This window comes from Ruditapes philippinarum, unplaced genomic scaffold (assembly GCF_026571515.1).
Source record: "Ruditapes philippinarum isolate M1 unplaced genomic scaffold, ASM2657151v2 ctg18838_1_1_1_1, whole genome shotgun sequence".
NCBI lineage: Eukaryota > Metazoa > Mollusca > Bivalvia > Venerida > Veneridae > Ruditapes > Ruditapes philippinarum.
In genome coordinates, this window is record NW_026861402.1 from 1 (window position 1) to 15,400 (window position 15,400).

Genomic DNA, 15,400 nt, shown 5'->3' on the forward strand with positions numbered 1-15,400 from the left:
ATAAACAATAATGAAACAAATTTGAATAAAATACAAATCTTGATTCACTAGTTAGTGCTTTTCGAAAAATAACTTGACATACATGAATGAGTATCTTTTAAAGGCATATTATGCCTTGGAAATTAATGCTCTTTTTTTTAATTCATAAGAAATGTCAAACATGACTGTGTTTAACAGTGCTTAAATAATGGACTTACAGCATAGTGGACGTTTAACCCATTCCCATACAGTGGTAGAATTAGACACTCACTACCTATAGTGTTATAAGTGTTATCAATAGATAAACTATCTATACATGTACACTGTACTCTTAGGGCTTTATTGAAACTAATTAGTGCTGAATGTGCAGTAATGTGTCGTTAAGGTAGTAAAATGTAAACAAAGTAGTTTTGCCTTCCATACAAAATACTAATTCACTATTACTATTTACTATTACCGATTGCAAACAGAACTGCAGTTACAAAAGATAGTTCACATTACATGTATATGGCAAATAATTATTACTTTGAATACTGTAACAAGATACCAAGCAAGTTTTTGAGAAACATGCAAATTCGTTGAATTTATATCCCCCGCCGAGTACTGGTTATTACTAACACAACAACTGAAGACATAAGGCTTTATTTATATATTTATCATGGCATAAACAGTAATATTCTTTGAACTTGATAAATATTCAGGGCAATAACAGAGCCATAACTCTGTGTTAAATAGTAATATCTGGAAATGCCAATGAGATGTATGCATACTGCATAACTAATCAAGGGCCACAAATCTGAGTGTCTGACCGGAACAAGGCGACTATATGCACACCTCCTCTTCGTATCCCATAAAGTTTCCTTGAATTCCAGCCAGTAGTTATAGAGAAGTAGCACAGAAACGATTATTGCTTTGGTTGTATACTGCATAAGTTATCAAGGGCCAAAACTCAAAATTAAAATGTCTAACCCGAACAAGGCCACGATATGCCCATCTGCTCTTGGTATTGAAGGTTCAAATAAAGTTTCATTAAATTCCAGCCGGTAGTTGCAGAGAAGTATCGCAGAAACAAATATTTTTATATATGCATACTGCATAACTAATCAAGGGCCATAACTCTGAGTTAGAATGTCTGAACCCAACAAGGCAATGATATGCGCATCTTCTCTTGGTATTGAAGGTTCCCATAAAGTTTTGTGGAATTCCAACCAGTAGTTGCAGAGAAGTAGCATGGAAACGATTTTTGCTCTATATGCATACTGCATAACTAATCAAGAGCCATTACTCCGAGTTACAGTGTCTGACCCAAACAAGGTAATGATATGCGCATCTCTTCTTGGTATTGAAGGTTCCCATAAAGTTTTGTGGAATTCCAGCCAGTAGTTGCAGAGAAGTAGGGCGGGAATGATTTTTGCTCTATATGCATACTGCATAACTAATCAAGGGCCATAACTCTGAGTTAAAGTGTCTGACCTTAACAAGGCGACGATATGCGCATCTCTCCTTGGTATTGAAGGTTCCCATAAAGTTTCGTTGAATTCCAGCCAGCAGTTGCAGAGGAGTAGCGCGGAAACGATTTTTACTCTATATGCATACTGCAAAACTAATCAAGGGCCATAACTCTGAGTTAAAGTGTCTGACCGGAACAAGCCGACGATATGCGCATCTCTCCTTGGTATTGAAGGTTCCCATAAAGTTTCGTTGAATTCCAGCCAGTAGTAGCAAAGAAGTAGCGCGGACACGATTTTTACTCTATATGCATACTGCATAACTAATCAAGGGCCATAACTCTGAGTTAAAGTGTCAGACCGGACAAAGCCGACGATATGCGCATCCCCTCTTAATATTGAAGGTTCCCATAAAGATTCGTTGAATTCCAGCCAGTAGTTGCAGAGAAGTAGCGCGGAAAAGATTTTTACTCTAGATGCATACTGCATAACTAATCAAGGGCCATAACTCTGAGTTAAAGTGTCGGACCGGAACAAGCCGACGATATGCGCATCTCCTCTTGATATTGATGATTCCCATAATGTTTCGTTGAATTCCAGCCAGTAGTTGCAGAGAACTACTCCGGAAACGAAATTCGGACGGACGGATGGACGGAAGAACGGACGTAACAATTTTTCAGGTTTATGAGCTATTTCTATTGTTCTTTTCTTTTGTTTCCTTGTGGGCTAACTATTGTTTCCTTATTACGGAATGAAGTCCTTTGTTCTCTTTTGTCCCAGTGTACCATTAGTTAGCTCATATACCTAAAATGTTTGTGCGGACGGACGGAAGGACGGGCAACGCCAAAACTCTATCCCCCTCCCGATTCCATCGGCGGGGGATTAAAAATAATGGTATTTCTGAGGCATAATTGGCATTTAACAATAACGATTTGAAGTAGTATCTTTAAATTTTCACCATGACGTCCCGAAAATTGATAATGGACAGTTTCACAAACGGTAACTAAAGTTTATTTTAGAAATCCAGAAAGGTATTTAGCTTAAAAAGTTTGATGTCATATTGCACATTTTCAATTTCACATATCCGTGTTAAACTTGATTTTGAACAAAATAAAAGAAAAATGAATGTATATGCGCATTTTCTATGTATCTAATACTACAATGTCAATTCTATGTACTTTTAAAAAGCAAAAGGCATTAAAAAATTTCATTTCTAATCTAAATTTATGGAAAATGATAGCAAAAATATACAAATACCAAGATAATACAATGTAGTAAATCAAATACATTTGTTTTACAAACATTTTCAGTATTTTTGACAATAGACATAAGAACATTGTATAATATGATGAGCTAACCACAAAGTAACAAATAGCCAGCTCGTCTGTACTTCAGTACTTTGATTTGTTTCCATGTATGTACTTCAGTACTTTTAATTTGTTACTCTATATAGCCAAGTCGTCTGTACTCCAGTACTTTGATTCAAAAATTGAATATTATTACAAAACACCTTGTATACTGTGCCTCATAAGGTTTAGTGTTTAAATAACAGTTTTTCTTATGCTGTAAACTAGAAAACAAATTTTGATGGTGCATATTATATAAAACTGCATAATATAAATTTTTGTAACTCTAAATAGGTTGTTTATAGCTGTCACTCTTTAACTGATAGCAAAATCTCTGATAAATACACAATACAGCATTTGTAACAATGTATGACAGATAAAAATAGATCATGGGTTATAAAAGTGAAGTAAGTCCCTGACTGTTCTGGCAGAAAAAATCTTAAATTTTTCAAAACAATATCCGTGACTTTAACTGATATTATTATTATTCAAGCATGATGAACTGATAATTCACTCAGACACTGGAGAAGTTTAGCCAGACAATTTCTGATATCAGTTTCATTCTCAAATCAAAAATATAAAAAAAACACGGCTAAGTAACTGACACAAACCAAAATAAATCTAAAATTTTCTCAGATAAGTACAATAAACCGCTTCAAAGGTGTTACTCAATACAGGTGTAAATATAGCCTAATTAATTAACCGTGAAAGGTTTTAACTTATTTTGTGAACTTTAAAACAGTTGGAAAAAGACATCGCCCATTCAAAAAATGTCTCGATGTCTCTTTGACAAGTCTTATTAGTTGGACTAGGGTAAATAAGGAATTTATTATGTACATAATTATTTCTAACAAAAAAAAGAAGCAAGAAAAAAACTTCTATTTACAGTTACAACCTCTGTATAGCAACCGCCTTTTGATGGATAAATATTTTGCTTCTTGCTGAGCGGGTGTTGCTCTACAGAGTTTATGCTTATAGTAAAGTCTTATCAACAAATATAATATGGTTGTTGTAAAGAGGTGATTTCACTACAAAGAGTATCTCTGCAGAGGTAACAGTGTATATTTTATTAAGGAAAACACTTTGAAACTTAGTTAACTACATGTTTATGAAAGTTAATCCGTCATTCTCTAAACACACGTCTTGTTACAAACAGTTTTACTGTTTATTCTTTATATGCTGTTGACTATCGCTTACATCAAAAACATTTGTTTCTTCGTTATTGTTGGCAAAAGAAAGGGAAAAATTTACATAACTTTAGGGCATTATCTTACAAATTTGTTGCTGATCTGTAGCATGGTATACTAAAAGCTAAAGAGCTGTCAGTAGGACAGCATGCTCAACTATTCTCAGTGCTTAACCTTAGTAATGAAACATTTTCTATAAGTTCAAAAGGGGAGTAATTATGTCAAAATTCCTAATTTTGTCATATCAATATTTGAGCCATGGACGTTGGTTAGTGACCTATAATGTTCTCAAATAAGTGTTGAAATTTCAACCCATTCCCTTTTACACGCCCGTTTAACTCACAACGAGTGAAAAATGTACATCGGTTAAAATGTTGTGAGCAACTTCCGTTCCTCGTTGTGAGCATCCGTCTAGGACGCTTGACACGATAAACAAGGTGAGTTTTTCATATTTTTTGAAGATTACAGATATTTATGTAAAAATATCGGAATGCAGTTAGCTAGCGATGTTCTTTCCGAGTATGCACATGTAAAGATATTGCCTATTGGTCGACATTTTGATGGAAATACCGTGCGACGCAGTCACTCGGGGGAGCTGGAAAACTGGAGACAACTTCTCTCCGGACTAAATTTAACATTGAAAACGTCGATTTTGGTGAAGCTTTGTGCATTCTAACCATAAACAGATGCCCACAAGTCTTCAGCGTAAATTATTACATGAAAGTCTTCATAGAAAGGAAGATATACCCTTATTTGCTTTAATCCTCGTTGTGAGCACCATAACCTCGTTGTGAGCAAGACAAGCGCAGTGCGTGTCTGGTTTTAATATGTTATTCAGATGGTGAAAAAGGGGTCGTCCGTGGCTGAGTGGTTTAGGTCGTTGACTTCAAACCACTTGCCCCTCACCTCTTTGGGTTCGAATCCAAACAGGGACTTTGGATTCTTTCGTGTGAGGAAGCTATCAAGGTAGCTTACGGAACGTCGGTGGTTCTACTAAGGTACCCGTTCGTTCCTGAAATAATGCACGGAATGGCACCTGAGGACTTCCTCCACCAGTAAAGCTGGAACGTCGCCATATGACCTATACTGTGTCGATGTGACGTAAACCCCAAAACAAACAAAAGATGGCGACAATATAATTTTCAATCTACCAAAGCAATTAAAACGTTTTTGCACAGCGCCATTTCTTTGCAAGACGTTGTGCATATCCCGAAGGGAGGCATATTAGTTTTGAACTGGCCGTCCGTCAGTCCGTCAATCCGTCCGAAAACTTTAACATTGGCCATAACTTTCTCATTAATAAACGGATTTGATTCATATTTGAACACAACATCCCTTATCACAAGACCTTCCTACGGGCCTGTATTTTTTTCCTTGACCTCTGATTGGCCTTTACCTTGAAGGTCAGATTGTCCAAAAACATTTAAGATTGGCCATAATGTCCTTATTAGTAAATCAATTTTTTGGTTCATTTTTTAATTTTTTAATTCATTTTTAGGCACAACACCTCTTTGGACAAGGCCTTCCAACTGCAGTACTATTCTTTTCAATGATTGGACATGGGGTCGTTCAAGGAGAGACCGAAGCGAGGCATCACGTTTGTACTTGCCCTGGTCTGAAAAAGTTAAGAACTACTAGAAAAACTGTCAGTGATGCATAAAAATCAAAAGAAAAGTTTTGGTCATGTCTCTTGCAAAAACATTCTTTTCAGTTAAACACACTGTAAAATTTGCTAACCCAAAAATGTACCAGTGGTGAAACACATAAGAAGTCAAGAAGTTTTCTTAAAATGCCACTATTTCATGATGAAAATGCTATCTAAATGTCAAACACAGACTGTCATGAGCTTTCTAGGAAAGACAGTGCAACTAAAATCATCAAAAATGCCCCTTGTACAGAGCAAACAGACGCTGAGAACTTTTTGAATATGTTATTCTATGCGACTATCGTTTTTCGCGGAGGATTACTTATTTTGTGTATTGTAACTTTTAACACTTCACTAGTATATTCTTAGCTTAATAGATAATGGTAAACAAAAAAACTATACCTACAATTTTGCAGATGTTTTGCTGTTTGTGCAAATGGTGGTGAACTAATAAGGGGAGGTAAATTATGTATTTAATTGCATATACTTCGTGTTGCCAGAGTTAACATAAAGGGCAGTCTGTATGATATAAACATGCATGTATTTATCCTGATTTTTATTCATGTTAGACTGGCCAAGTTATGTAGACAAAGAAGAACTATTGCAAAGAGAAACTATTGTGCAAAACCGAGTAGATTGAAAATTGTATTCTCCCCACTTGAATTACATATCAAAACCAGACACGCACTGTGCTTGTCTTGCTCACAACGAGGTTATGGTGCTCACAACGAGGATTAAAGCAAAAAAGGGTATATCTTCCTTTCTATGAAGACTTTCATGTAATAATTTACGCTGAAGACTTGTGGGCATCTGTTTTAGGTTAGAATGCACAAAACGTCACCAGAATCGTCGTTTTTCAATGTTAAATTTGGTCCGGAGAGAAGTTGTCTCCAGTTTTCCAGCTACCCCAAGTGACTGCGTCGCACGGTATTTCCATCAAATTGTCGACCAACAGGCAATATCTTTACATGTGCATACTCGGAAAACACATCGCTAGCTAACTGCATTCCGATATTTTTACATAAATGTCTGTAATCTTCAAAAATTATGAAAAACTCACCTTGTTTATCGTGTCACACGTCCTAGATGTGTGCTCACAACGAGGAACGGAAGTTGCTCACAACATTTTTACCGATGGACATTTTTCACTCGTTGTGAGTTAAACGGGCGTGTTTGATGTCAGTATAACTAATTGAATAAGTAAGTCGTTTTATTAAATTAACATTATGTTATGTATGACTATTTCATTATGTCACTGTCTGACACTAGCATTAAATCTGAACTTGATGACATTAATGCCACTCACTGACTGTCAATTAATGTCACTGTTTCTGTCTACCAATGCCACTGACACTAACTTATATTTATCCTTGTTGAAGCAGCTATATATTTTACAGATATCTAAAGATATAAGTATCAATATGACACAGCTTCAATCCTCACAGTACTAGCAGCAATAATTACAATGTTACCAATTTTCTGCACTGTATCCCCATTTCACTCTTAGGAAAATCAACTTTACCAAACAAATATTTAGTCATGATCGATCAGCAACGTTTTTTAATAGCCTTGAAAACTCTATCTTATATAGTTTTTACTTGGAAGAAATCATTTTGAATTGATAAAATTCACGTTTACAGGTAATAATTAGGATATTCTGATAGGACAATGTGGTCATTTCTTTTAAACCGTAAAATATGTTGTAAACGTTTACAAATGAAAATCAAAACAAATACATTTAATTGTGTGGTCAAAGGGGGCCTTACTAATTGGAAAGTTTTAAATTTGAAGCATGACAGTTTATAACATCAATTCAGAAATGAGGCTAACATATAATAAATGGACACAGCTAAAATCAAATAAATAACTCTTTTTCAATGGAAAAAATTAGTTGCATAACACTTACAGCTTGTTTGTAGGCACTCATAGCTTGCTGTAAAATCTTTGCATTTGCCCAGTTGAAAAAAATAAAGACAGGTAGGCATTTCCGAGTATTACTGAAATATAAAATTTGAAAATCATCAATCGTATAAGCAATATATTAAGTTTCATATCAATTTATATAGCATACACCATGATTGACCATCTTTAATGTCCATTTGTACAGCCTGTTTAGCCTTCTCAACACTGTCTTCAAAATTGGCCATCCTTTCCTCTGCACTAACATTCAGCTGTCGTAATACCATAGACAATTTTCTCAGCGATATCTTGTTTTTTGACTGAAATTACATGAAAACAATATGAATGCAAATGAAAAATTTATCTTTCCATACATATAAACTGACAATTTAAAATTATTTCTATGCACAACAAACAGCCTTTCTAAATTCATCATCAGTTTTAAATCCTCTAAGGATTGCTGGCAACCTTGGTTTAAACCCTGTCATGGGCAATCTTAAGCCAGAAACTATACATTCATTACTTAGCAAGTACTAGTCAAAAAGCTAAAAGGTATTCAAAAGCCTGTCTTAAGCACACAATGTATATAGTTTCCAACACAAATCAAGTTAGATTTAACTAAAATTATAAAACATTAGTTACATGTGTAAGTGCTCCCAAAAAACATTTTTTGGCATTATTGACATCTCCTTTTTTCAAGTAAAGTTCGCCAAGATGGTTCCATGCTTCGACAAGTTTAGGATCCAGCTTAACAGCCTTTGATAGGTATTCATATGCTTTACCATCATAGTCTGGGGTAACATTCAGTGTACGTCCCAGTAACATGAAGTACTCTGCTTTGTTTGTAAAACTGTCTGTAAAACATTAAATTGATATTGATAAAGAAGCATGGCTCCAGATTTTTTTTTTTTTCAACAAACATGCAAAATCCAAGTTGAATTGTTAATACATGTACATGTATTTCTAAAACTCTCAAACTTATATTTATTTTTCCTTTAATATAGTTTCCAACATTTTTAAATACATAATAAGATCTAGGTGAATATACACCAATTAAATTCAAAACATGACAAACTATGATCCAGATCATTTTCATTCTGTTTTATGCTTTTCTGTAGTTTCTCTATGCAAAATAAAGGTCTATAGGCTTTTTACAAAACATTCCGAAGTTCATTCCATTTTTATCAGCTGCATGCCTGTATGATAAGAAGAACTAATTTTGTCAATGACAACAGCTGACAAGTTCTTATATACCACATAATCATATACACGTATTTATTTCAATAAAGACAAACACACATTGATCTTACAAATTACATATTACATCTACATATAAAGTTTTCCAGGGCCGAAAAAAATACACATTGCCTGAAACACAAGTCTTTTATCGTATACAGCAAGTACATGATTATATTTATTTTGAAAGAGTATCATGGTTGATAAACCATTATGTCTACATGTTGTATTTTTGTCTTTTTGCATGGACTTGCAATGTCATTACAAAAAGCTAATTAGACCCCCGTTTTTACAAACAGTATACACTATAAAAGGATTTCAATCAATCCTGTTTAAATCTATTTCCCTAAAAAACAGAAAAAGGTGTCATTGCTGTAACCTTACTAGAGTTTATAAACAACATTTCTCAAACAAAAACAAGTGTTTGGGGCTTAAATAAGGCATTTTTTCTCCATTTGAGGCGACTATAATCCCTAGAAGGGTTTTCACATGCTTCATTGTTAGATCCCAGCTGGAATGCACCAGAAGCTCAGGAAAAACAACTCTGTTATTATCTGACCAGTGTATCAGAGATGATAGAAGCTAAGGTAATCTAACATATATGTTATAGTAATTTTACATGCTAGGGTAATATGGCATGCTTAAATGTTTTAAATATTCTACAGTACATGCATTATGGAATGATAGCCCTTCTGTTGTAATTGGCATTCTAAAGTAATCCAATAATATTCTATAGTTTTTAGCATTATGAATGGACTAGAAATGTCACTTCCACAATGTTATAATTACTTTTGACGACAAAACAGACATTTTTTCAGTACGTTATTTTTTGGAAAGTTTCAGCATGACATTATTTCCATTAGGCTGTGCACATGTTCGTGTTACAAGTTACAACCAATAAATTTTTTAAAAATCAAGTTAAATATCTGTTTGAACCCAGATACTTAGAAAATTGGCACTGTGAAACAATTAACAATTTTTGATAATTGGCATTATGCTAGGCTTCTTTGATACATTGCAATGGTATTTTTTAAAAGGTGTTACTGTAAAAAAATTAAGATAATTGAAATTCTAAGAGATGACAAAAGCAAACCATAAACAAGAAGAACTTAAATTTCTTAAAAATTTTAGACAAAGACTATTTGTTGTCATAATGAATTTTTCTGTTTTCGAATGATTAATAGGGTAAAGTGAAAGGAAAGAGGTTACAGACATTGTCCCAATCACCCAGAGATAGTGCACTAGGACCGTATGCCGGTGGTGGCTATACCAGCAATAGTGGCAAGTCTGTTAAACTCATGAGATGTTCATTTAAAGATCTTGATGTTGGTGTTAACCCAGAAAGAGTTGTCCTTGGCAAAGTTGCTTGTACTGTACCTACTGCAGACCTTGTACCTTTGTAAGTAAAAACAAATCCAATATGTGGTAATTTCTTGTTAGGTAATAAGTAGTAGGTAGGCTATAGACCAATGAACATTTGTGATACTCATTGCCTTATAACACTTGGTTAGCATGGGTGCAAGTTTTCAGGATTTTTATACACCTTTTAACTATATAGAAAAAAATATATACGAGGGTTGTCCCAAAAGTCCGTGACAAATTTTATAGACGGTTCATTTTTAACGCCAATAGATAATAATTTACACATAAAACCGTTAAGGTTATTATTTAACATTACAACAAATCATTTACAAAATATTTACTCGATTTACTTAGAAATTTTCAGTATTTACGACATTGGATTGAGTTCCCGGCGCACGTCAAATAATTTGTATTTTGTTATGAATAGGCTAAGATTAATTACGTATATTTCAAATATTTGATGATGTGTCTGCACAATACCACGTTGACTTCCTCTGCTGCTATGTTTACATCATCTCAGAAAATTTTATTTAAATAACATAAGAAACGAACAGGCTACTGATAAATGAAAATATATCATAGAAAATAGGAAAGTTAAAATGGCGACGTTCGAAGAATTTGCGGCGCAGTGAAAAGGTCATTCAGGTTTCTTGACTATTTCGAGATGACACATGTTACGATTTTCAGCAAATATACCAAATAAAAGAGTTTAGCAACATATCCTCAGTATTTGTTTACTAAAGGCATGAACGGAACCAGATGTCTGCACTACAAAAAGCGAAAATAAGGAAAGCATGAATAGGAAGACCGATCTGCGTCGCCTATTTCCTACAGCTAAAAGCAAATGCAGCCAGACCGGATGTTCGCGTGTAGCAAAAAAAATGTATGCCATCCAAACATTCAACAGACATTAACAACCACATGATTTAAGTCTGTAATTGACGATTTATGGGTAAAGCTGCACCATTATTGCGTTGAAAGCCATTGAGAGTATTTGAGAAAGGCGCCTTATATAGATTTAACGCCGTCTTTGACGTTTGACGTGCGCCGCGATTCAGATAGTTGCCATGGTATTTACGGCATATGTTTGTTGTTTGTTGATATTTTTCTATGTAAGTTTGTGAAAATGTTTCAATTATATGGGTTTATAACATATTAAAATATCAAATTCGTACCTATTTTAGTTAGCTTTTAAACAATCTTGTCACAGAATATTGGGACAACCCTCGTAATTTTAAATCAATAGTTTTCAGGTTTTTTATATATATTTCTTACTTGTGAGTATGAAATCAAGGTACAATTATTAGATAATTGTCTGCAGATTAATGACTAAAACAATTGTTACTAGCTGATACAAATTATTCAATAAACAAACTGAACATAGTTTGAGAATAATGTCTATTTCTATTCAATTCAAATGTCTTTATTCACCCATGTATGAGCAAAATGCATAAGTGACTTGTTTTCAATTTTTTATATATAATAATTTTGAAGATAGGAGCATTGAAGATTGGTAAATTTGATAGTTGGATTTAATTTCTTTAAGATGAAGTTGTAGATAATTATAAAAAGTCTGTAATGCAATGTGTTAATTACAAGAGGCACTTCATGGTTGTATCATCTGTATTATATGAGATGGTTATTTTATATTTCAGTACATTGTGTATGTTAGATGAAGAAGAAACAGTCATGCCTGTTAATGTGTACAACCTGGCTCAGGAATCAGGGGTCAAAATCGGAGATTCTGTTGCTATTCCAGGACCTTATATAACAACATGTCAATGTTAAACACAAAGATATGGTAAGACTGTATACTTTCCGTCACTTCATTTCAGTTATATTCCCAGTATGTCCTTTATTCTGTCTATTATCATATCACCCAAATAAATTAATAAAATATTTTATTTCAAAAGATGCAAAATTGAATTAGATATTTTTGTATTTTAGATAGAGAACCTGATTTGTTCTGTTCATTCTCGTTTATAAAGTTAAACAACTGTTTGTGACTCTATACTAACATTAAGGTAGTCTTACTGTAATGCTTTCCTGCAAAAAATTCTAACATCCGCCAATATTGTAGAAATTAAATCAGTTACTTCTGGAATGTTTTGTTTTTTCAAAATCTTGTACATTGGATTATTTACAATCTTGCATCCTGTATTGCTATGTACTAAATTCCGGTTTTACATGTTTTACACAGTTAAATTATATTGATTACTGAAGATTGTGAAAAATAACATTCCGGAAATGTACGACCGGAAATGACCAACTTATTACGATATTTGCCAATGTTAGATTTTTTTGGCGGGAAAGCATTACAGTAAAACTACCTTAAAAAAGAAAATCCTCCTAAATTGCAATTTATAAATTATTGCACTATATGAATATTTTATTTACTGATTTGGGGTTTGCCTCAATTTACTCCAGTCATATGACCATTAAATTTAATCTATATCTTCGTATTATTATCATAGTTTTGACAAGTTCATTTTGTTGCTCATTTGTACAACATTTTTCTTACACAATCGAAAGTGACGAAATTGTTTATACATGTATTACATAGTAGATTTTATTTGGATCTATGTCATTTCAAAGGTCATATGACGGATTGACTCGAGTAATGTAAACCCTCGGCACTGAGTGGAAAGTGATTTTAAGACATTTATCATCTGACCATAGAGCTCAGCCAAAATGTGAACATTATAACAGAAAAAAGTTTCCAAAATGATAAATGGTTCTGTACATTTACAGGTATTTGACTACAGAAGTATTAGGGTGAGCACACCTTTAATTTTGGTGGTAAATGGGAGACAACTTGGTCGTGACAAACAAGTTGGCACTGTGCTGTTGGTGAATGCTGTCACAGACTGAGATACCTACTGGGATGTTAGATCCAGGGGAGACAACTGTGATATATGTTGGGTGGCACAAAGTAATTGTGGTGCTTTAAATTAAACAATAAACAGTATTGTTGATAAGATGGTAGCTAAATACCAAGCTCAGAATGTTAATGATGTCAAAAATATGACCTTTTATGTTACTAAAAAGTTGTCATTTAAGTTGTAACAATTGCATATAAATTCTTTTGATCATTACTAAACATGTTTACTTTTATAATTTAGAAAATGTTCATTGTACATGTATTCAAGTTTTGAAAATGTAAAAGTTAGTAAAAAAATGTTCTTTTCCATGCAATACGAGTGTTGAAATTATACAAATATAGATTTGCAGAGATAAAAGTTATAGTGAAATGTGGAAGGAATTGTTTTTTGGTAGACAATACCAAAACTTGAGGGTGTAAATAGCCAAAATCAGGGAAATAGATAATATCTGTGTAATGAAAGCTGCAAGTGTTTGGTGTAAAGACCTAAATTTTAACATTTAGATGATCATTGATATGTACATAATCATAACTTAGACTCAAGTTAACCATTTCCCTGTTTATTTAGTGTAATAAACTTGAATTATGAATATACATATACATATATATACATTACCATTATTTATATTTTAATTGATCTTGATTTTGAAATGGCAGAATAGCCATTGCCAGTAAACAGTATTGTCCCGACTGCATTATTGGTTTTGTTGGCAAGAAAGGGTTGCTGATAGAGCCCAGATAGTTCAAGTACTGTAGTGTTATCAGATATAGAAGAAATCCATTTTACCTGAAATTACTGACTAGACTAATAAGACACTTGAGAATTTACAATAAACATGACATATGAAATACTCAGCAAGTATTTGTTGGTACATTGTAGTTTTAATAGATCTGTTGTTTTTTTGTGGGGGAGAGGGGGGGATTTCTTTGCTATAAAATTTGAATTGAAAAAGAAATGTTACAAAATGTTAGCTATGAATTGAAATTTAAAAAAAAATGTTACAAAATAGGTGTAATATTATAAATCCTTTTTTCTTTTCTCTTTTTTTTTGTAAAATTGTCGTACATTTATACATGATTAATATTTTCAAGAATGTTCTTTTGATAAGCTGTGATATTTTTATTGAAAAAGGAAAATTAAATAAAAAGATGAAAGTACTTTGCTTTTGTCATTTGCTTTAGAGTCAACTCCTAAGTGTGACTAGAAAGTTGCCAGTTGTTAATCTGTGAGTCGATTTATTTTTTTCTGTTTGAAAAACACTTGTCTTCAGGGGGGCGTCCGTGGCTGAGTGGTTAAGGTCGTTGACTTAGAACCACTTGCCCCTCACCGCTATGGGTTCGAATCCCGACCGTCGACATTGACATGGATTTTTTCATGTGAGGAAGCTATCCAGCTAGTGTACGGAACGTCGGTGGTGCTACTCAGGTGCCCGTTCGTGCCTGAAAAAAATGCACAGAGGGGCACCTGAGGTCTTCCGCCATCAGTAAAGCTGGAACGTCGCCAAATGACCTATACTGTGTCGGTGTGACGTAAAATCAAAATCATCAAATCACTTGTCTTCAGCACCTACCTATAGTATGATGATTTCCTCCTATTATATTAAACAAGGTATATATACTTATGCTGCGTTGATGAAAATTACAATACTGAATAAAAGTTTGTCTGATTCTAATTAATTTATTATACCATCGGTTTTTTCTTGTCCGCCCAATAACTTAAGATTCCTTTGACCCACAGTCTTCATATATGGCATCCAGGTTAGTCATGATGAGTTGATGACCCCTATTGGTTTTGAGGTTACTGGGTCAAAGGTCACAGGGGCCTTGATTGAAAAACGCTTGTCGGCCGAATAACTTGAGACTCCTTAGACCTACAGTCTTCATATTTGGCATGGAGGTTAGTCACGATGAGTAAATGATCCCTATTGGGTCAAAGGTCATGGGCCTTGACAAAAAAGCTTGTCTGCCAAATAACTTAAGATTCCTTTGACCCACAGTCTTCATATTTGGCATGGAGGTTAGTCATGATGAGTAAATAGATGATCCCTATTAATTTTGAGGTTACTTGGTCAAAGGCAACAGGGACCTTGATTGAAAAAAGCATGGAGGTTAGTCATGATGAGTAGATGACCCTTATTGATTTTGAGGTCGCTGTTCAAATGTCAAGGTCAAAGGGGTGTTGACTGAAAAAAAGCATGTTGGCCCAATAACTTAAGATTTCTTTGACCCACAGTCTTCATATTAAGCATTGAGGTTAGTCATGATTAGCAGATAACCCCTAATGATTTTGAGGTCAAAGGTCAACGTCACAGGGGTCTTAACTAAGAAAAGCTTGTCTGCCAAATAACTTTAGAATACTTTGACCCACAATCTTCATATTTGGCATGGTGGTAAGTCATACTTAGTAGATGACCCCT

The 15,400-nt window shown here is 34.0% G+C and overlaps 2 protein-coding genes across 2 annotated transcripts; one reads left to right on the forward strand and one right to left on the reverse strand.

Annotated features, from left to right (window-relative positions):
• Nucleotides 1–7,676: 7,676 nt before the first annotated feature.
• LOC132715504 (tetratricopeptide repeat protein 5-like) lies at nt 7,677–8,329 on the reverse strand (the record flags this gene model as incomplete). Its single annotated transcript, XM_060698507.1, has 2 exons — nt 8,147–8,329; nt 7,677–7,824 (listed from the first exon to the last, which is right to left on the reverse strand). Coding segments are annotated over exons 1-2 (331 nt in total), but the record flags the coding sequence as incomplete, so codon positions are not given.
• Nucleotides 8,330–9,127: 798 nt separating this feature from the next.
• LOC132715505 (tetratricopeptide repeat protein 5-like) lies at nt 9,128–13,098 on the forward strand. Its single transcript, XM_060698508.1, has 4 exons — nt 9,128–9,327; nt 9,925–10,139; nt 11,758–11,903; nt 12,854–13,098. Exons 1-3 carry the CDS (start codon nt 9,313–9,315, stop codon nt 11,888–11,890), a joined length of 363 nt encoding a protein of 120 aa, XP_060554491.1. The 5' UTR covers nt 9,128–9,312; the 3' UTR covers nt 11,891–11,903; nt 12,854–13,098.
• Nucleotides 13,099–15,400: the final 2,302 nt, after the last annotated feature.

What these genes read in the sequence shown, in the direction of transcription:
- LOC132715505 (XM_060698508.1), top strand. An exon ending in ACTGCAGACCTTGTACCTTT is followed by an intron (nt 10,140 to 11,757) that starts GTAAGTAAAAAC and finishes TTTATATTTCAG; the next exon opens with TACATTGTGTATGTTAGATG.